A 22,834-nucleotide genomic window follows, 5' to 3' on the forward strand; every position below is an offset into this window, starting at 1 on the left:
GAATTGTAAGAGGAGAGAGGAGAGTGTAAAGAAGAGAGAGAGATGTTTTTTTTTTTAATTTAATAATCATAAGGATCGCAATAGTGGAACCCTATACTTTGGGTTTTACTGTAGCGATCCTCATGGTTGAGGCTCATTTAAGGAATCTGCTGTGGAATATTTTTTGTGATTTTTTGAACATATTCCTTATACATAGGGAACAGACTCCCTTATAAAGAGTCCGCTGAAAATGCTCTTAGTCATCAGAGGATCATTTACAAAAAGCAGATTTTCACATGGCTTTGTTCTCTTCTGGCAGGTAAAGAAAAAACGACTATTATTATTTTTTTTTTTGGGGACAAGGTCACATGGTTTTGATGTAATAAGGACGAGATTGTGTTTGGTTTTTTCCTTTGCTAGCTGGATACTTTTTTCTGCTTTCCTTTTCTCTTTTTCTATTGACAGACCTATTCCTCCCCATTATTGATGGCCGTGTTATACTCAACTGACTTCTTTTTGTCCTGTTGTGCGTGGAGGCCAGAGGGGGGGACCACATGAAGACGACACAAATCTCAGCCCCAATTGTCTCATTTATGAGCTTCACATGCATACTTACGTGTTCTCTCTCTCACGAATCACGATAGATTAGGTGGTCGTTTCTGAGCCACCACCAATGCAGGCGCAGAGCACATCCGTCCCATCCATCCGTCCATCCGTTGATCGGAGTAAATGCGAGGTAATTGGAGCATTGTGAATTGGATGCGGAGAGTTTTGAATGCCACAACTTCCCTTTGAGGTCCTCATAAATGAATGACTCTGACAATTATAACTTTGAGAACAACACTCTCCCACTTCACAATTACCTTTTCTTTTGTGGGATAAATATTATACATAAATATTTTTGGAATTACTTTAACCCATTTACAAATTCTACCATCTCATGGTTTAAAAAGAGATTTTCTATTTAGCAATTTTTTTTTTTTTAGCCTTTTCAGCTGAAAAATTGTTAGGCTTCTAATTTTTTTTTTTTTTTTTAAAAAAAATATGATTAAATTTTTTAAAATATAAATTTATCTCGTTTTCAATTATAATAGGACAATAAAATTATTTTGTAAAATATTTTATAATCCTATCATTTCTCTTCCAGCTTAATTTAATTCACCCTTAAATTAAATCTATGTAGCATAATTGACACTTTTAAAAACGGATTCTCTCCATAACGGCATTACTCGAAAGGTTGTATATATATAATAGGCAATATTAGTACTTTGGATCACAAAAGGGACTCATTTTAGAACCAGCTGGCATGTGTTAGTAAGGAAATTCTTTTAGGCCATGTAGCTCTGAATTCACTGGAGGGGTTCCACTTTTTATTTATTTATTTTTTATAATTTTATTTTATTTATTCAAATACAATACAGGAACGTGGGAGGGGGATACAAGAGGAGTTAAACTTATTGTTTCTAAACCAAAGCATGAGATATCAACATAAAATGATCTACTTATTAGAAAGGGGGAAAAAAGTACAATCTGCTTGCAAAGATTAGCATACTTATGTTAGTTAAAGTACGATCTTCTAATTGACGTAGGAAAAAGGGTTGTTACAAAGTGAGATTTTCCTACTCTTATTTAAATGGAAAAGAGAATAAGATATCTCATGAAAATACTTTGAAATACGAGACGAGAAGCAAGTAGCAATTACTTTGCCTAAAATGTATACTCTAAAATTTGCACATTACCATCATTTCAAAGCATTCCAACTTTAAAAAGAAGATAAATCTAAGCTAATATAAAAAATAATACTAGCAAAGTTCAAATTATTATTATTATTATTATTTTTAAAATGCTCATACCCCCCACCACCCCCCACCCCCTTCTTTTTTTTTTTCTTTTTTTTTTTCTTTTTTTTTTTCTTTTTTTTTTTCTTTTTTTTTTCAATGCGGGGAAGAGGGGAGAGGGAAAAGTTACAAAAAAAAAAATAAATAAATAAAGGCAACCGAGCCAACTCTATAATAGTTGAAAATATGTCAAATAATTAGAAAATATGTCAATTAATAATTAGGATCTCTCTTGAGAGATATCCTAAGGCCATAAATGAAACATATGTCACATTGATAGAAATAATAATAAAATATTCTATATATTTTAAATTTAATTAAAAAATAATAATAAGAAGTTTACAAAAATAATAAAATATTAAGGGGTGGTCGGACCACCCCAGTTGGGCTTGGGGTGGCCCAACTACCACCTGGGGTGTTTCGGCTACCCTAAATTTATTTATTTATTTTTTCAATCTTTATTTATAATTTTTATTAATTTGGATGAAAATTTTTGAGTTAAGTTGAAATTTTTTGAGTTGAGTTGAATTGAGTTTAAAAAATTGCCAAACATGAATTTAGAAAAAATTTCAGTTTGAGTTGGAAAATCTTGCTTCCCAAACAATCTATGTGCTTTTTAGATGACTTAGCTACTCAATTCTCATAATTTTACTGAATTCTCATAATTTTACTGAATTCTTATGAAATTCAAATAACTTAATGATATAAATCTTCATCCTCGAGAGCACCGTATGTAAAGAAATAAACAAAATTGACAAAATTGAGTAAGGTTACTTTTTATAATTATTTTATACCAACTAATAAAGCGTGTTTTAAGTGGAATTGTAAGGGAGTGGGTTGTTCAACAATAAACCCTAACAGCAGAAACAATACCAAAAAAGTACGATAGATAAGAAATGTGTTTATAAATAATTGCAATAGGATTGTAAATGACTCGTTCTTTACGTCTTGGACAAAAGCTAAACGATTTTGGAACCAAAGCAAATGATGCTTGAAGAACACGAATCTTGAAAGTTTCTACAATCTTTTTCAAATCCGACTTGGTAAAAGCAACATGATAATTACAAATCCTAAATGGAGGATTGATATGGAAAAATAATCCTTATCATGTTTTTTTTTTTTCTTTCCACAATTTTTTTTTTTTTAATATTTTGTGACTATATATAAATAATTCTAGAAATATCTTGCGTCACGTCTCTCACCAGGTAGGAAAAGGATCCTTTCTATTTCAAAATCTCTCAATTTCTTTTATTTAGTGCATTTTGAAGGATAGTGTTGTCCAAAAATTTTAATAATGATAGTGCATTAAATATAATACCTTTCAAAATACATTAAATAAAAGAAATTGAGAGATTTTGAAATGGAAAAGATCCTTTTCCTACCATGTACGCACCCCATTTATTGGAAGCACGTGACATGGACCCCAACACTGACTTTGGTTCCATCATGACTACCGCCGTCTAGCCATTTGCTTTGGTTCAATAATTGTTTTTCTTTGAATTCTTTTTTCATGAACAATCAATCACATCACCGATTAATACTTTATTTTTGGGACCAGGATCCCCTCCAATTGAGATTAATTGGAGAATCTCATGTTGAGGGATCCTGGCCCTTGATGAAATCCAATGGTGTAAGAATTTCATGCAATAACTTTTGTTTTTAAACGATGGCCCTTTTTGTTTTTACCGATGTTCTGTCTGTCTTCCTCAAACTTCTTCTACACACTTTTCCTCACTTCAAAATAAAAATAAAAATAAAAACTTCTTTCTTCCCGACCCTGTACTTCTCTCCACAAACCAACCCCCACTCCACCACCGTCGAGCTTCCCGAGCCACCGGCCCTCTCCCACAAGCCCGGTCCGAGCCCACAGACGCTTCTAGCGGTGGGGTCGGAGCCCAACAAGGCCGTGCACCTCCAAGCCGGTTCGCGGTCGGCGAAGATCATGACCATGGTGTGAAAGGCCTCCAGGACATCGGTAAAAACAAAAAGGGCCATTGTTTAAAAACAAAAATTCAGGACTCCGGATAAATGATCCTTATCATGTTTTATTTTATTTTTTTTATTTTGTGACTATATATAAATAATTCTAGAAATATCTTGTGTCACGTCTCTCACCATATACGCACCCCATTTATTGGAAGCACGTGACACGGACCGCAACACTGACTTTGGTTCCACCATGACTACCGTCTAGCCATTTGCTTTGGTTCAATAATTGTTTTTCTTTGAATTTTTTTTTCATGAACAATCAATCAAATCATCGATGCGATTAATACTTTGTTTTTGTTTGACTTCTTTGATTCAATAATTTCAGCCATTTTCATGAAAGTTATATGTTTATATTCGATGATATAGATGATGAATTGTTAAAGATAATTTTAGTAATAATTTAGATCTTTTTTATTCAGCTTTCCGCTATATAATTTATTATGTGTTCAGGGTAATACCACAAGCTAATTAGCTTGGAAATGGAGGCATTGGTAGTAAAACTCGAAATTAATTAATTTCGAAAGCATTATAATTTCAAACTTTACTCATTTTATCGATTGTATCCGGGTCATATAAGGATAATAACCATTTTCTTATAGAAAAATGCTATAATGCAATAAAATGATCATTTTTTGTTCATAAAGTGTTAGGTGGCAAGAGATCATAGGCTCCATCTATAATTGTTGTGGTCCCACCCACTAATAAGTCTTTGACCTCTTAACACCTAAAACTTTTATGGGCCAAAAATAATTATTTTATTGCGCTATAGCATATCTCTTTCTTATATGCGTATGAATTTACAAAATCACCGAAGCTGATTTATTGACCGAAAAGATCTTCGCTTCTTCTTAATACTTCTTTTATACCTCAACGAGAACAGCCGCGGCTTCTGAACTGTGTATATTTCTTCTGCCGTTCATTCCTGTTAACCGCTACCCAACTCAAACAAATAAATACAAAAAAGCTTTAAAAAAATAAAAAAAATAAAGAAAGAAGTGAGATAAACAGGTTGTGAGTGGCTCTCCAAAATCGAAACGTAAATACCGGTGATTTACCGAACTTAATCGATCAGTTTCCTTTCATCTTCTCTTTCCTCACCCTGGCCTCCTTTCTGAGTTTGTAAAAAGATTTGAGGGTGGGAAGATAAGCCTAAATGGAGGCCACCGGTCTCCTCACTCCCGTCGTACAGTACTTGGTCCGGCTACTCGGAGAAGAAATAAAACTCCTTTGTGAAGTGAAGAATGACGTCGAGTCACTTAAGCTGGAGCTCGGTCTCATATCTGCCTACCTGGATCCACCCGAGGGCAATCGGAAGAAGGATGCCATATCGGAGGTGGTAATAGGGCAAATCAGGGAGAAGGCTTACGAGGCTGAGGATGTAATCGATAAATACATCCTCATCAAAACCTCAAAACACAGCAGGAGGAAATCGGTGGTGAATATACTCCAGGGGTGTGGCCGCCCAAAAGAGCTTGTCGATTTAGCAAAGACAATAGTAAACCTCAAGAATGAAATCAATAATATCTTCAACAATGCCAAAAAGTACGCCATTGAAAGACCTGAAACTAGTGTAGATGCAGAGCCCGATCGAAAGCAGGAACTGCACAAACATTGGTCAGAAGTCAGGGAAGATGACGTGGTGGGCTTCAACAATAACTCAGTGGAATTGGAGAAGCTTTTTAGGAAAAAAGGTACTAAGCTTGATGTGATTTCAATAATCGGCATGGGTGGGTTGGGCAAAACAACTCTTGCCCGGAAAATCTACAACACTACTCAGGTCAGGAGCTTCTTTGCACGCCGTGTATGGGTGTATGTATCTCAACATGCCAAAACTAGAGAGCTGTTGTTTAAAATTTTAAAGGAGATGCCAATTTCGAAGGAGCTGAGAAGGAATCTTGAAGGCATGGGGGACGGCGAATTAAAAGAGACATTGTCCAAATACTTGAACCGGGAGAGGTATTTAATAGTCATGGACGACATCTGGAAAACTGATTTCTGGGATGAGGTAAGATCTGTATTTCCTGATAACTCTAATGGAAGCAGAATCTTAATCACCAGTCGTAATAAAGCTGTGGCTTTGAAGGCAAGTAGTACTCCTCCCTACATTCTCCCATTTCTTAATAGCGACGAAAGCTGTGAACTCTTTCATAAGAAAGTGTTTCAAGGAGGAGAATGTCGCCCCGAGTTAAAGCCTCTGGCCAGACAACTAGCAGAAAGCTGTCGTGGCTTACCACTTTCAATTGTGGTATTAGCGGGCATTTTAAAACACGAACAACAAGAATTGCTAACATGGTCGAAATTTATTCAGGTAAATTGCCACCTTACTGAATGCAGAGACATACTAGCCTTGAGCTACACCCACCTACCCCGGCCCTTAAAACCGTGTTTTTTGTATCTTGGTGCATACCTAGAAGACTCTGAGATTCCTGTAAGGCAACTAATTAACCTTTGGATAGCCGAGAGTTTCATAGAGCACACTCCCAATAAAAACCCTGAGGATGTTGCTGAAGACTACTTGGAGCAGCTCATTGATCGAAGCTTGATCCAAGTAGCTAGCAGGAGGGCAGATAGAAGATCTGTAAAGACATGCCGTATTCATGATCTTTTACGAGATCTCTGCATATCACAGAGTGCTGAAGAAAAATTTCTCGAGGTATGTACAGATGTTAACCCTTCATTTGTAAACAAATCCCGTAGGCTTTCTATTCAAGGTAGCATTGATTCATATATTTCTTCAAACCCCACTCACTCTACGATTCCTCGTTCTTTGTTGTTTCTTGGCCAAGATACAAATGAATTTGATCAAAAGCACTGGACATGGGTCCAGGAAAACTTGTTGTTGGTTCGGGTGTTTAATTTGGGGCATGTAAATCTCTCCGATCACACAAGCATAGGAAGATTCATCCATTTGAGGTACTTGGGTATAAAACTTGATGCAATGGGAGATATTACCGCTTCCATTTGCAGCCTTACGAATTTAGAAACACTTGACCTGAGAGGTAGTACCTTTCTAAATCGCTTGCCAAAAGGGATATGGAAATTGCGACGCTTAAGGAATTTGCATATGTCTGGGCCAGTGGGTCTTCCTGACTATTTGGACCCAGACATTAAAGGTCTGTGGAGCCTTCAAGTCCTTTCCACCGTCTCTCTTACCCCACAAAATGTGGGCCTAATTGTCAAGGGCAACCCTCCTAATATAAGGAAATTAGGAATATGGTTTGAGGACGAGAGCAAGAGCGAAGTAGCAGATGTTTTGAGAAGCCTCACCCACTCATCTCATCTTCAAACACTGAAAATTATAAATTGTTCAGAGCATCCTGGTTTGCCGATTCAATTTCCATCCAACATCACCAAGATAACTTTAAGCCGAGTGAGCATAGAAGTCGATGGCAGCATGAAACTTCTGGGGGAACTTACCGGTCTTCTGATACTGAAACTAAAAAGTTGCTTGCTTTCTAGTAACTTCGAATTCATTGCAGGTTCATTCCCTAGCCTCGAAGTTTTGAGATTGGAAAAATTGAGAATTGAAGAATGGAAACAAGAGGAAAACACAATGCCATACCTCAAGCATTTGGTTATCAAAGAATGCACTGGGTTGACTGTACTCCCTTCGGAACCATGGAGTCTGTTGGCTTTGCGTGATGTGGAGGTATTATGGAGCAGCAGAGAATCTGTAATGACGCTTCAAAATATGCAGAACGATCATGAGTTCAATCTAGTGATTGAGCCTCCTCTGGCTGACTCCTTTTATGACAGAATTGCGATGATCTAGATCACTCCGGTATTTACTTTCTCTACCTTTGTTTCTTTCTATTCTGATCCAATTGCATCGCATTTCTCTTAATAAAGTTACCGATTAATTTCTCTTGCTTTTGTCTTTTCTTCAATTAATATTATAATTACTTAATAACAGTGAACTTCGACGGAAACGTTTCATTTCCACTGCTGTTGCAAGGCTCTCCCACCTCTGTGGCTAGCTGGTGCTTCTCATTTGTATTCTACTCCAACTTTTTGTAGTTGCACGTACTTTCTTGTTACCGTTGATTGTTCAAGCAGGACTATGATGAAAGGAATTCCCCTTAATTACGAGTAATTCTAGATAGTCTGTTTGTGTCCCACTAAGAATAATGTGGCTATTTTTATTTTTTTTGATTTGACATGTCCGCACAAGAGGAAGGAGAGGGGATTCGAACTAATGACCTCCACTTCATTAGGCGTAGTACTAGCCGATTGAGCTACCTCTTGGGGACATGTGGCTATTAAAATCACCCTTTGATCAAAATTCAATAATGATCAATCACAAGTTCAATTGTGATTTTAATAGCCACATTATTCTTAGTTTGACACAAGTATGCCATCTAGAATTACTCATTAATTATTGAAAAGGGTTCCTACCAAAAACAACAGGGAATGGAGACATTGAAATGTTTATTTAAATAAATTTTCAATAATCTAGGACATCGTTTCTGCTTCCATTTAATTTTCAATTATTGAAGAATAGTGTTGCTCTAATGCAGGGACTTTGAATTTACAACTTGTTGACACATGTCGGTATGTAATTGGTTTTGAAGTTTTGATGATTTGAATGGTAATTTTAATAAACACGTACCTTGTTTGAATCCTCCTCCCCCTTCCTTGTGCGAACATGTCAAAAAATAAAAAATAAAAAAATAAACATGTACCTTATTAGTATTAGATGCCAACTATAAGTGAGATTACTAACCAATATTTGTTGCTCCGTGATATTTAACCAATGTGGGTAAGAAATTAGTATATTACGAGTAATTCTATTTATTCCTTAACCAAATAGTTAATCTTCATGCATTAAAATGTTATGAGAACCACGTCGCACCCGTCTTAGAGGGATGAGATGAGAATAATGAAGTGATGTATAGCATTACTCTTACTCGTATATGACAATAATGCATCACCGCATATATATATAGCGATATGAAGATTTTTGATGTATTAATTAAATGATTAAATTTATTATTTTTAATTCGTCTAAAATTGTATCATAAATTCATCCTAGTTCCGATGAAAACATACGTTTGGTTTGGCATTTGCTTATTCTCATGATCTCATCCTTGCTTTACACTTTTTCGAAGCCCATTCAGCCTTAAGTAGAAGGCCGAATTTAACTATGGGGCTTCCTTTGGCATTTGAGACGTGGAAATTGTAGCCCCATGCGAAAGAGGATAAGGGCCATTGTCCAAGCCGGGCTCCTTGAGATCAACTAATTATAAAATATAATGGTGCGTAAAAATCTTCTTGAGAGCGTAATGAAAAACACAAAAATAATAATAAAATAAACTTTCTTTCTCTCCTTTTCTCAGCTACCAGGAACGTTGCAACTTTTTTCATTTTCCACAAATTGACGTAGGTTGATATTTGCCTATATTTTTAGTAAAAACAAAAATAAAATATATATCAAAAATAATATTGAAACAACGCTATCCGGAGGAGGTGTGCATGATTTGGGTGCAGATTTTTCCACAAAACTGACATATCACTCCTTAAAATAATCTCTCAACTAATCCACCAAAAATTAAAGCTGACACATACGTTCAACAACTCTTCAATATTTTCTGTCAGAGTTAATGAGCTTGAACGAGCCTTAACCCATTGTGTTTAACTTAATATAATCCAACCGAAATTTAATCTTATAATATTCTTAAAATCCCATAAATTCCTCATGAATAATTAACACGCTTAATATAAATATTAATATATCTTTAAATGAGGGTTTTAAAATTTGGTATGTACAATTTCTCTCCCCAACATCAATTTTCAACAATAATGGCTCTTATGTCAAAGCTGGTAGAGGAAAGCTCGGATTGCGGTTCCTTTCAATTATTCAAAATTTGAGATTTTCATGTTACGAAATAATGACCATTCATTAAATCTAATGGTCTATAAAATACCAGTTTGTTTTGTATAATCGAGGGGATCTCAATCCCCACTTCACGTCAGCTTAAAATCAAAATTTATTATATTTGTTATACAAAAGCAGCTGTCATTTTATAGATCATCGAATTTAATGAACAGCCATAATTTCATAACATGAAAATATCAAATTTTGAATAATTGGAGGGATCTCAATCCAAGAAGCTCAAGAATGGCTTCAATTTTCAACAATTATGACTATGAAAACCAACAATTATAGCTAAAGTGAAAACTGAGCCTCAATTGTCAAAAGTGTGTTTATTAAGGTAAAGACACAAGACTTTTGAGTTAATAAAGCATGAAGCAGCTTCCTAAGCTAGGGTAACTACTCCAACAACCAAATCTGTCGGGACACTCACGGTGATTGAGTTGGTCAAGTTGATTAATGCCGAGAAAAGATTGACTTTTTATTATCGCTGATAGTCGATAGATGGCTATGCATTTGAGATTGTCATTGAATTTGTATGGTGAAAGTTTTTTGTTCTTACATTGATGGGTGTTGCTCTTTTTCGTTGAAACTGTAAATGGCCTTAGTGGCTCTGTTTTGCTTTCGTTTTTATTTGTCTTTTTTTTTTTTTTTTTTTTTTGGGTTATAGATTTGATGCCAACAAACCTGCATTCAGTAGACGCACCAATTTGTGCAATTGATGATGAATGTTAGATATTGGTGGTGATTTTAGAAAGAATAAATAAAAGTATCTATTTATCAGCTAGAGCATTTTGCTCTGGTTGGCTGATTTACAAATGAGAATTCCACTATTACCTCAAAAAAAAAAAAAAAAAAAAAAGTATCTAAATATACTGGAGAAATATTTAAAGAGTTTGATATGGAGTGCTTTTGAAAAGTGGCTAGTTAAACTAGAAAAGTGAGTTTTCTAGTTAAATTTTAGCTAAAGAGTAGCTAGTTCATTGAATGCTCAATTGAATTTTAAGGTGCCAAGTTATGTGACGGTTTGGTTATTTTACATGGTTTGGCAGGCACAATTGAATTTTAGAATATTAATTAATTATTATCAGCTTTTGAGACAAGTAACAAATGGTTTGGGTTCTAACTTTGTTTTTCATTGTTTACCTTACATTTTAATTAAAGATTATATGTTGGTGTTATTTATTAAGGACGGTTTGTTAAGCCTATACGTGAGAAAAAGTGTTAAAGTATTAATTAAATTATTAGGGTTGAAGTGCAGCAAAAGTTTCGCTGTTCAAAATGTCTTCGTAAACTTGACTGTTTATTTGGCTACTAAAAGATAGTTTTGCAGCTTTGTTGATAAACAATATCAAGGAGATTCATGCATTGTTGCTCAATTGTGTGGTTAATAAAAGCATAAAAGTCACCACACCTTTTGATTTTGAACATAAAAACTAGCTCAACACCTTGCAAATTTGTAATACAATCCAGTATTTATCATTAACAGCTATTAATAGAAACACAATTAGAAACAGCCACTAACAGCTTACAGACAGCTATTAGAAACACTAACGTTTCATCTAAACAGTCTGCTGGTGGCATGCCTCGAATAACGAAGATACAAACACACATTATTAGAAGCAACAAACATAAAATCATTCCATGACAACGAAAAATAAAGACAACAAACTGAGCAGCAAAGACCATGCGGGGGACTAGTTACCTCATTACAGGTAACAGCAATAGAAAGGAACACCATCTCTGTCACTCCATAAATAACTTGCAAAAAGACATAAACCAAGAGCAGTTAAATTAATTGGTAAACTTGTCAAGAGGCAGTTTTTTCATGAAGGTCGTCAATCATAGGAGGATAGATCAATAGATTGAACCCAAACGTCACCTGCAATTCCTGAAGCATCTTTGCTGATACTGAGTTGCTCCATAATACTTGTACATCTCGTAATGCGGTCAAACTCAATCGAATTAAAGGGAGCATGGTCAACTCACTGCATTGTTTGATAACCAAATGCTTGAGGCATGGCATTGCGCCTCTCCTTTGTTTCCATTTTTTCATTTTCAGATTTTCCAATTTAAGGACCTGAAGTTGAGGAAACGAACCTGCAAAGACGTGGAGCTTAGAAAGCAAACAACTTTGTAGTTTCAGTATCTGTAGGTTTGGAAGCTCCCCCAGCATTCTCATGTCTCGACGAACTTTTAAGCGCACAAGTCTTAACGTTATCTTGGTTAATGTCGATGGAAGCGACACTGAAAGACAACGATATTCACAACAATTTATAATTTTCAAAGTTTGAAGATGATGTAAATGGTGGAGGCTTTTTAAAACATCTACTACTTCGCTGTTGCTCTCGTCAGACGCAAACCACAATCCTAAGTTCCTTACATTATTCATCCTGAGTGAACTTTGCGGCTTAGGGGATACAGTGGAAAGGACTTGGAGGTTACACAGAGCTTCAGCGTCTGGGTCCAAATCGTTAGGTAAACTCACTGGCCCAGACACATACAGATTCCTTAAACATCGCAACTTCCATATCTCTGTTGGCAAACAATTCAGAAAAGTACCTTTCATGTTTAGTGTTTCTAGATTTATAAGTTTGCCAATGGAAGAAGGAATAGCTTTCAGTGCATCAGATTCTATACCCAGGTACCTCAAATGGATCAATTTTGTTATCACCGTGGGAATGGAGTAGAGATGTGCTTGCCCTAAATTAAGCACCCGACCCAACTTAAAGTTTTCGTGAACCCATTTCCATTGCTTCGGACCCAAGCCATATGTATCTTGGTTGAAAAAAAACAATGAACGAACACATGTGGTGTCAGGGGTATATTGATGCATAGGATATGGTTCAATGTCAATGGTATATTGATGCATATCAAAATGAGGGGTATTTTGAAGCATATCAAAATGAGGGGTATTTTGAAGCATATCAAATGGTTCAAAGATATTTTGAAGCATATCAAATGGTTCAAAGATATTTTGAGGCCTATCATATGGTTCAATGGGACCCTGGAGGGAAACTCTGCGGGATGTGGTACTGGTCGAAGCGAAAGAGAAAAGTACCTCAAGAAATTTGTCTACTACGCTCCTCTGTATGCAGAGCTCTTGGACGAGATCATGGATGCGGCATGTCTTTGCTCCTCCATCAGTCCTTCTGCTAGCCACTTGGACCCAGCCTTGATCAATGAGCTTCTCCAAGTAGTCTTCAGCAACATCCTCTGGGTCTATATTGCGAGGGTGCTGTATGAAACCCTCCGCTACCCACAGCTTGATCAATAGCCTTACAGGGATCTCAAAGCCTTTTGGGAATACACAAAGATACAAAAGGCATGGTTTCATGTTTCGGGGCAGTTGGAAGTAGCATAATTCCCGTATTTGTTTATTGCAGTTCCCATATACATGACTATTAAAATTCGCCCATGTTTTGTATTTATTCTCTTTGTTTGCTAAAATGCCCGCTAATACCACAATTGAAAGAGGTAAACCTTTACAACTTTCCAAGATTTGTCTCCCAAGCGTTTCTAAATTGGTAGGACAACTTCCTCCTGGGAACACCTTCTTACTAAAGAGCTCCCAGCTTTCATCTTTGTTAAGAGCTGGGAGATGGTAAAGAGGAGTAAGATTTGCAAGTGAAGCCATTTTTTCTATGTGAGTGGTGATCAATATTCTGCTCCCATTCGAGTTATCAGGAAAAGCAGATCTTACCTCATACCAAAATTGAGTTCTCCAAATACCGTCCAAAACTACGAGATACCTCTTCCCTTGCAAGCATTTGAAGAGCTTGTTTTTTAGTTCATCCTCACTCAAGTATTTGAACAGCTTCTTCCTTGTCAACTCATCTGATTTTGGCATCTCTGACTTCAAAATTTCAACCAACACCTCTCTGCAGGTTCTGAAATTTTTAGAAATACACACAACCGCACGGAAATTAAAGTGACTCTTGATGTCAACATTATTGTAGATTTTTAGGGAAAGGGTGGTCTTGCCCGACCCACCTTCACCGAAGATTGAAACGACATCAAGCTGTGGATTCCCTTCCGTAAGCAGTTTCACCAAATTCGGCAAGAGATAATTGAAGCCCACCACGCCATCTTCCTCGTCTTCTCTCCAACGTTTGTGCGGTAGTGCCTCTGTCGCTGCATCTATGCTAGCTTCATCACTTTCAAAGCTGTCCTTTTCCATAATATTGTTGTAGATTTTGTTGATTTCTTTCTTTAGTTCTTGGATCCTCTTTCCAACATCATGAAGCAGTCTTACGTGGGTAGCCTGATTAATATTGTCCGGCCTGTCCGCGTGTGTTGCGACGTTTAAGATGATTGTGTCGATAACATCCTCAGCCTCGTAAGCAACGTCCACGATTTTCCTCAACATTTCACTGCGGCTCCGTTTCCTCATCACATGTTTCCCCTTGGAGTTATACTCCACCATTTCATGAGTACAGCTTCGTTTCCCCTCGGGTGTCTCGAGGAATATATTTATCAGACTGAGCTCCCGTTGAAGTGACTTGACTTGATGCTCCACTCCACCAAAGGAATTTGCTTCTTTTACCAGTAGCTGGGACAAGTGCTCTAGGAGGAAATTAACAACAAAGTCGGCCATATTTGTGTATCTTCCCTCCCTTAAAATCTTTTAAAAACTGAGAAACATGGTGACTGGCGAGGGAAGGGAGGATGTAAGTTCTTTACTCTTCAATTCTTTTTTCTTCTTCTTAGTTGAGGTGGTTGTGGTTAGGGAAGAAAGACATTGGGAGAGAACGAACGGTGGAAGAAGTGGACGCAGTTCAGAAGACACGGACACGGCTGTTCTCGTTAAAGGTATTCAGAAAAAGTACGAAGAGAGACTTGTTGGGTGCCCAGAGAGACTAGCGAAAAGTGATACATTTAAAGGGATTCATGATCAAGCACCTAACAATCTGAGCACCTAACAATAAGTGCGGTAGAGTCGTAGACTTTTGGTAGAGGCTTTTTTCTTGGTTTTGTAGTAATTACGGTGCAGGCTTTTCTTTGGCAGGGAAGGGATTCGTAATTATTGGCCCACCACTTCTTTCTTTTTTCGTTTTTTGGGCACCCCCAACAATTATTTATCTTTCTCTTTCTTAGCACCCAACAAGTCTTTCTTCGTACTTTAACTGGAACAGCCACTTACAAAAAAGAAAATGAAAAAACTGGAACACCGAGTCTTCTTTAGCTGAGTCTTTCTCCCCTAACAATTTCCACTTGAACCAACAAAAAGGGAACATAAAGACTAAAGAGAGAAAACAGTTTGTGAGTGGCGTTCCAAAGTCGAAACTAAAATGGTGTTTTACCGAACTTAATCAATCAGTTTCCTTTCATCCTCCATTCTTGATCTCTCTTTCCTCTCCCTCCCCTCACCTCTCCAACAACATTGGGTAATTTGTGAGTTTGAAAGAGATTTACGGGAGCGAATATAAGCAAAAAAATGGGAGACAATCCTGTTACTTTTCTCCTACAGTACTTGCCCGAGGTACTGGCACAAGAAGCAAATTACCTTCGTGGAGTGGAGGAACAAGTCAATTCACTTCAAAGGGAGCTCAGTCTGATAAATATTTTCCTTGAGAACTCGGAGGAGAAAAGGAACGAGCATGCAATAGTGAAGGAGGTAGTCAGGCAAATTAGGGATGTTGCTCACGAGGCTCACGATGTTATTGACACATTTATCCTTAGCGTTGCAAAGCACAAGAGGAGGAGCACGGTGGGGAAGATATTCTATAGCGTTAACCACGCAAATATGCTTCATAATGTTGCAATGAAGATAGAAGCCATCAACAGGGAAATCAATCAAATCTTCAACAATAGAGAAAGGTACGACATTGAAAGAACTGAAACTAGAGAGAATGAAGCGGCGGAGGCACTGCACAGACGAAGGAGAGAAGTCGAGGAAGACTACGTGGTTGGCCTCACTGATAACTGGACGAAATTGGAGGAGAAACTTATTGGAGGGGATCCTAAGCTTGATGTGATTTCAATTATCGGCATGGGTGGGTTGGGGAAGACAACTCTTTCCAGGAAAACCTACAATTCTTCTCCGGTCAGGAAGCTCTTTGATTGCCATGTATGGGTGTATGTATCTCAAGATTTCCAAACGAGGGAACTGTTGGTTAAAATTTTGAAGGAGATGCAAATACCAGAGGAGTTGAGAAGGAGGCTCAAATACTTGAGAGAGGATAAATTAAAAAAGAACTTGTTCGAATACTTGCAAGGGAAGAAGTACTTTGTAGTCATGGATGACATCTGGAGTGCTGAAGTTTTGAATGAGGTAAGATCGGTTTTTCCCGATAACTGTAATGGAAGTAGAATATTGATCACCAGCCGCAATAAAAAAGTGACTATAGATGTACACGGTTCTTCTGACCCCTACCTTCTCCCATTTCTTAAAGAAGATGAAAGCTGGAAACTCTTTTGTAAAAAGGTATTCCATGGAGGATATTGTCCTCCAGAGTTAGAAGCTTTGGGAATACAAATGGTAAAAAGTTGTGGTGGCTTACCACTTTCCATTGTAGTATTAGGGGGTCTTTTAGCAAATAAAGAGAAGACACACCGAATATGGTCCAAATTATTTGGCAATGTAAAATGGCATCTTAAAGAATGCAAAGACATCCTAGCCTTAAGCTACACCCACCTGCCTCGACACTTAAAACCATGCTTTTTGTATCTTGGTGTATATTCAAAAGACTTTGAGATTCCTGTAAAACAACTGATCAACCTGTGGATAGCTGAGGGTTTCATACCACACACTCACAGTATAGACCCAAAGGATGTTGCTGAAGACTACCTTGAGCAGCTCATCGATCGAAGTTTGGTCCAAGTGGCTAGCTTAAAGACTGATGGTGGAGTAAAGACATGTCGTATCCATGATCTTCTGCGAGACTTCTGCATGACTGAGAGTTTAGAAGAGAAGTTTCTTGAGGTTCTTGATGTTAAGCATTTATCGGCAAACAAATCCCGCAGACTTTCCATCCAAGGTAGCATTGATCCATATATTTCTTCAAACCCCTCTCACCCTACATTTGTCCGTTCTTTGTTGTTTCATGGCGATGATACATATGGCGGCTTTGATCCAAATCACTGGGAATGGGTCCACGAAAACTTCAAGTTAGTTCGGGTGCTTAGTTTCAAGCATGTAAATCTCTATTCCATTCCCACAATGATAGCAAAATTGATCCATTTGAGGTACTTGGGTATAGAATCTGATGCACTGAAAGTTATTCCAGCTTCCATTTGTAACCTTGTGAATTTAGAAACACTTGACATGAGAGGTACTTCTCTCAATCATCTACCAAAAGGGATATGGAAGTTGCGACATCTAAGAAATCTGTATATGTCTGGGCCAGTGAGTTTACCCGACAATTTGAACCCAGACGTTAAAGCTATGTGGAACCTCCAAGTTCTTTCCACTATATCGCTTGACCTGCAAAATATGCCTCTCATTGCCCCTACTATAAGGAAATTAGGAATATGGTTTGCATCCAACGAGAGCAACTGTGGGGCAATAGATGTTTTGGCAAGCCTTTCCGGGTTAGCTTCTCTTCAAACATTGAAAATTATAAATTGTTCAGAAGGTCATAGATTTCCGAGTTCATTTCCATCGACAATTACCAAGATTACATTAAGAGAAGTATATTTAGGAATGGGTGGCGGCATGACAGTGCTCGGGCAACTTCCTAGTCTTCACGTTCTGAAACTACGAAGTTGCTTCCTTTCTGACCCTGAAGTCAATACAGGATGCCCTCCCGGACTCGAAGTTGTCCCAAATTCATTTCCAGTACTCGAAGTTCTGAATTTGGAAGAATTGGAAATTGAAAAATGGGAGCAGGGGATAGGCGCAATGCCACGCCTCATGTGTTTGGTTATCAAAGAATGCAATGAGTTGAAAATGCTCCCTCCGGAACTATCAAGTTTGAATGCCTTGCGAGAAGTGGAGGTGTCCCGGAGCAATCCAGATTTGATAATGTTGCTTCATCCGTTGCAAAGGAATCTTGGGTTTAATCTACTCATCAAATAATCCTAGTAGATGTCTGGTAACTTCATCCGGGGAGCCAGCAATCTGGTATACTTTCTCTTTGAGTTTTGCAGCTGTTGCTGTATGCTGTAGCCTGTAGGAGTGATGATATTTCATTTGTTTAAAGCTTCTTTTGAGGTTCTGGTGTGATTAGGACTGGTGTATTAGCTTCCTGATTGGTGTTTTCAGAACCCAGTTTTACTGGTGTGTTGTAAAATTTGGTTGGTTTTAGTAAAGATTCTTATTCATCGAAAAAACAAAATCCTCTCTGCTTTAATGAAAGGGTTCCTACCAAAAACAAAACGGAATGAAAATTTAAATAAATTTTCAATAATCTAGCTTCCATTTGATGTTCAAGTATCATCTTATAGCTCAGATGGAAAGAATGTAACATGTACAAGACTTTTCAAACACGATTCTTCCTATCTTTTTAACTTCTACTTTTCTCTTAAATGGATGTATAAATCTTGTGACGAGATCTTCTCCTGTTTATCTGTCGATAAAGATGTCGGAGGTTCTTATTGTTTGAAAGATATGGAGTTTTGTAGGATACTACACTTTCAGTAAATTGATAGGACCGCTGCTCAATTTGTGATACGGTAATTTTTGAAATACTCAAGAGGGCAGAGCATTTAAGTTACTTCTTCAATTTAGATTTTGGATTTAGAATTAATGTGTAAATTATAAATGAGGCTTGTCAAAAATTCCATCGAAGCCAATAATATGATTTGGGCCATTTGGCCATCAAAACATATGTTTGGCATTTGGCTATATTCCCTTCAATTCATTGCTCGCTACACTTTTTTGAAGCCCATTGCGTCCAAGTAGAAGGCCAAATTTAGCTATGAGGCTTCCTTTGGCATTTGAGAAGTGTAGACGATGGTATCTTTTGCTTTTATTTATTTTTTCGAGGTAGAAGGTAGTGTCATTGGCATTTGGCAGGACTTACAATTTAACATGGAATTCCAAGGGTTTATATACAAGTACCAATGTATATGGATGGGGATGGGGATTTCCAAAGTGGATTTTGGCCAGAAATTGTCGAAAGAATTATTTTACAAATAATAATTAATTTTTTTTTTTTAAAAAAAAAATCATATATTAGTAAATTATCTTAAAAATTATATGTGACAATATTTTACGGTGGACCATGTTGGTGGAGATTTATTACTATTAGCTGCCCAAATTTTTAAAATATCTTAAAAATTATATGTGGCTCACCAATCCGGACAGCCCAGGTGCAAGACCTGCTTGACCAGAAGAGAAGAGGTGAAGCAGCGGCCTTTTCATCCCCGTTATATATTGAAACCAAGCAGCTGAAAAACCTTCGTGTATGTGTAGTTGTATACCTCCTCCACTCGAGGCAACATTCACCCTTTTCAAATCACTCGCTCGCTGTTGTCGGTTGCAAAAGGCTGCGGTACCTGAAGTGTAATTCTTCTATCCAAATCTTTTATCTCTACACCCTCTCTCTCTCTCTCTCTCTCTCTCTCTCACACACACACACACACACACCCACAAACACAAAAGCAGACATAAATTGAAAATTTTACAATTTCTCCGCATAGAATTAGAATGGGTTGGCGTTTGTTCTCCGATATTTAAGGTAGAGCACACTTGTAGCATTGTTCTTTAAGTTAGAATTTTATTTTATTTTATTTTTAATTTTTCTAAATAACCCAGTTGACTGGAACACAGTTTGAGCACGACCTAGTTTGAAGTTTGAAACTGTGTCGATATTTCATCTTTGGGTCATACGATTGAGAGATATTACTGGGGTATTGTTACTAGGGCATCCACTCAATTTGGTACTTTCTCCTATTGCTGTTGTGTTCTATTTTTTGGGGCCAAATTTTGGGGGAAATCTTTTGGGTATGTGTGACGAAACATGTGAAGTTGCTGAATGGTATTGGGTTTTAATGTATTCATTGTTAGGCCTTTCAATTGGTAAAGATTGAATGTTTATTGGAGATTAGGGTTTCACTAATAACAACATTGAAAAAGATTAATTGGTATATTTGTTTATGTGGTTTAGGGATTTTTTTTTTTTGTTTTGTTTTTGATTTGAAAAAGTGTTGTTATGTGATATGTGAAAAAAATTATTGTGTTTTGAAGAGAGTTTCGTGTTGTTGGCTGTTTGTTGATGATTTGGTTTTGAGAACCAAAAACAGAAGACAGAAAATAAAGATTTGAACAAACATAGCCAATATATCAGAGTGACTATTAGCTGTAATTAGTTGGACCATTTTGGGTGTATCCTTTCCCATCTTTTCTTTCTTTTATTTCATGACAGGCTATTGTAATAGTTAGCCGTATTTACAACAACAGAACACAACATGAAGTTGGTGAGTTGCATTAGACAAAGCTCCAGGTCTTATCCCCATTCTCCATGTTGCACACGTTACCAACCATGTTTTTGGTTTTGTGTTTTGTGTTTTTTTTTTCTTTTTTTTAATGTGAGATTTGTGTTATTTACTGTTTATATGCTCGGTCCTCATATCACTATCAGTGAATCTTGCCGTTAGTATTTAAGTTGTGCAGCAGAAGAAAAAGTGTTAACATTTTACTAGATCTAAATCCTATTATACCTTCTGTTAATGTGATACTAATATGGGTGTCTTGGTGGCACCATAGCATATGTAGGGAATCCATTGGTATCCATGTAGAAACTATATATATCTCATTTAGACTACCTTCTTGGTCATGTACTTGTGTAGTCCATAGCAGTCTGATGTACAATCTTCTTGTACTTTTGCCTCTGCAGCCAAGCCCTTGAAGGATTATTCCCAAGTCGTGTTCTTCTGGTTCCATAAATGATAGACTCTAATCTCAAAAGCAATGGGCTAGGAAATTCTGGGACTGGTTTGCCTGTGTGCCATAAACAATCACCAATTCCCACGAAGAAGGTAGCTTTGATAGATGTGCAGAACGATAGCAGGAGCTTAATCCATAATGAACCAGAGAGTTGGGTTCTAGGACTTAGTGCTGATGCTGTTAAGGTTTCTGGGGCTGAGGGACTTACCCCTGAGTGCCCAATAAACCCCTGTTACCACCAGTCCTGGAGAAGTAATGGTGCAAATGAACATCTCACACATTCTTGTAGGAATTCTGATTCAGAACTAGGCAAGAGAAAAGTTCAAGAGACGTCTAACAAAAAATCTGATTTTCTAAAGTTGAGAAAATATTTCCACAATCGGCCAGAACTACCCCAACTACATCCGGAAGAGGAGGAAAGAACTACATCTGTTGTACCTGCATCTGCACCAACTCCTCCAGCTTCTACGTTAACGTTTTCCACAAATAGACCATCAGTTCCTATTTCTCTCGAAAAGCCTGGTAGTGGTTTGCCAGCTGCTGAATCCAATCACCTTCAGCTTACTTATGAGTCTGAGGTTCCTCATTCAGCTGACTCTAAAGGAAGCACTGATCAGGAAAGAAAAGAACGGTTCCTTCAGAAGCCTCAGAAGCATTGTTATGAGTATGATCAGAGGGATTACATCCACAGTAAGACACTGTAGTCTTGTGGTGCTGCTTTAAGACATTATCTGTTCTATGTTTTTATTTTTTACATTTGAGAGTACCGAAACTGTTTTTTCTTTTTCCTTTTTTTTTTTGTTTTTTTTTGTTTTTTTTTTTCCGTGATTTTATCAGTGTTGCGTCGTTTATCTAGTGTTGAGCTTAGCAGATGTGCCGTCAAGTTAGAGAAAAGATCAATCCAGCTATCAGTTGAGGAAGGTAGGTTTCTCAATTTACAGCAACATTTTGTTACTATAATTCTTTTGAAAATGGAAATATATAATTATTTCAAAACTTGTTTGTATCACAAAAGGAATGAACTTAAATGTTACTATAAGATCTTATACATGATATCTCCATGATATCTCAGCTACAAAGAAGGCTCTAGCACCAAATCAGACCAAAAAGACCAAGATTGGGAAAGCAATTAGAACTAGAGCATCTGGTCGTCTGAGGGAGTATATTCCTGTTAAGAAAGATCCTAACAAAGGGAAGGTGGTTTTTGATCTTACTGGTGACCCAGCTGGTCCAAAAATACCTGGAGCTGGAGCACTTTGTTCATGGGGTCCTCCTAGCAGGGGAGTTAAGTTTAGGATTGCACCACCTGATTATGACCCAACTACCAAGAAGGATGATGGAAAGGGTAAAATCCTTGCAATCAGTGAAGGCATTCTGCCTGATTTTCGCAATGCTGCCGAAAATGATGGTGGAAAGGGCAAAGCCCCTGCGACTATTGAGGGCATACCACCTGATTTCGAACTAATTGCTAAGAAGGATGCCGCAAAGAGCAAACAGGTGGTCTCAATTGTTTCCAGAGCAAAGAGGATCAGAAAGAAGCCCAAGTGGCAGTTGTCATGGTCCGATGATATTGGGTAAATTGGACAATGTTTTGATAATACTTGTTCTGCAATTTAAATGATATGGATTGACATGCTGATGTTGTTGAACATTAGTTTTTTGGTGGGATGTTCAACATCTATTTGGCAGTTGGATGTATTTGTATTTGAAGTTTGTTTTAACAAGAATATGTTAGATGTATTTTGCTATGCCCGATGTATGTGGCATTTTGATATATTGGATATATTTGCATGATTAAACAGAGAAATGTAGCAATTTGCAGTTTGCAGTTTGATGATATATGGCATTTTGCTATACTGGATGTATTTGCAATTTTGCACGCTTAAGTAATTACATATTGTTTTGTACCAATTGGTTGGCTAGAACCTTCTGACTCAAGCAACATGCTTGTGAATGGTTCTTTCATTACAATATGAGAGAGAGGACTTTTTAAAGAGGAAATAAATTTTGTTCAGTCAAGCCATCCTTGTTAAGCTTATATAGAATCAAGGCTTGACTCAAGTCCACCATCAACTTATAAATTTTTTTTTTTTTTTTTGGGAAGAGTCAATCGTCAACTTGAAGTTGGGTACTTTGTGCGGCTGTAATTTAGGCCCTTGGATCACGGAATAGGATATTCCCCATTTCATTTAAAATGGAGAAGAGTCGATTTGACAAAAAAATTGAGATAAAATTGTTCCAATTTTGTCCTAATTTTAACATTTTTTTGCCTAACCAGATTTAAAATGGAGAAGATTCTATTTCTTATGCCCTACTTAAAATTGT

At 37.2% G+C, this 22,834-nt stretch overlaps 4 protein-coding genes across 7 annotated transcripts; 3 read left to right on the forward strand and 1 right to left on the reverse strand.

The window, feature by feature from the left end:
* Nucleotides 1–4,817: 4,817 nt before the first annotated feature.
* Nucleotides 4,818–8,317, forward strand: LOC132190233 (disease resistance protein RPP13). Of its 2 annotated transcripts, none has more exons than XM_059605155.2 (2): nt 4,818–7,587; nt 7,720–8,317. In XM_059605155.2, the coding sequence occupies exon 1, from the start codon at nt 4,960–4,962 to the stop codon at nt 7,576–7,578; it is 2,619 nt and encodes an 872-aa protein (XP_059461138.1). In that variant the 5' UTR covers nt 4,818–4,959; the 3' UTR covers nt 7,579–7,587; nt 7,720–8,317. The 2 variants fall into 2 exon arrangements, with proteins under 2 accessions (XP_059461138.1, XP_059461140.2); XM_059605157.2 differs by lacking the exon at nt 7,720–8,317 and having other exon boundaries at nt 4,818–6,459; nt 7,286–7,389.
* Nucleotides 8,318–11,152: 2,835 nt separating this feature from the next.
* On the reverse strand, nt 11,153–14,534 carry LOC132190006 (putative disease resistance RPP13-like protein 3). Of its 2 annotated transcripts, XM_059604875.2 has the most exons (2): nt 12,740–14,534; nt 11,692–11,778 (listed from the first exon to the last, which is right to left on the reverse strand). In XM_059604875.2, exons 1-2 carry the CDS (start codon nt 14,273–14,275, stop codon nt 11,737–11,739), a joined length of 1,578 nt encoding a protein of 525 aa, XP_059460858.2. In that variant the 5' UTR covers nt 14,276–14,534; the 3' UTR covers nt 11,692–11,736. The 2 variants fall into 2 exon arrangements, with proteins under 2 accessions (XP_088366965.1, XP_059460858.2); XM_088510839.1 differs by having other exon boundaries at nt 11,153–14,534.
* Nucleotides 14,535–14,933: 399 nt separating this feature from the next.
* Nucleotides 14,934–17,887, forward strand: LOC132191101 (putative disease resistance RPP13-like protein 3). The gene has a single exon (XM_059606112.2). The coding sequence runs from the start codon at nt 15,116–15,118 to the stop codon at nt 17,696–17,698; it is 2,583 nt and encodes an 860-aa protein (XP_059462095.2). The 5' UTR covers nt 14,934–15,115; the 3' UTR covers nt 17,699–17,887.
* Nucleotides 17,888–18,916: 1,029 nt separating this feature from the next.
* Nucleotides 18,917–22,285, forward strand: LOC132189216 (uncharacterized). Of its 2 annotated transcripts, none has more exons than XM_059603834.2 (4): nt 18,917–19,126; nt 20,460–21,199; nt 21,347–21,430; nt 21,582–22,285. In XM_059603834.2, exons 2-4 carry the CDS (start codon nt 20,509–20,511, stop codon nt 22,085–22,087), a joined length of 1,281 nt encoding a protein of 426 aa, XP_059459817.2. In that variant the 5' UTR covers nt 18,917–19,126; nt 20,460–20,508; the 3' UTR covers nt 22,088–22,285. The 2 variants fall into 2 exon arrangements, with proteins under 2 accessions (XP_059459817.2, XP_088366967.1); XM_088510841.1 differs by lacking the exon at nt 18,917–19,126 and adding an exon at nt 19,162–19,301.
* The last annotated feature ends 549 nt before the right edge of the window (nt 22,286–22,834 follow it).

This window comes from Corylus avellana, chromosome 9, assembly GCF_965113065.1.
Source record: "Corylus avellana chromosome 9, dhCorAvel1.hap1.2, whole genome shotgun sequence".
NCBI lineage: Eukaryota > Viridiplantae > Streptophyta > Magnoliopsida > Fagales > Betulaceae > Corylus > Corylus avellana.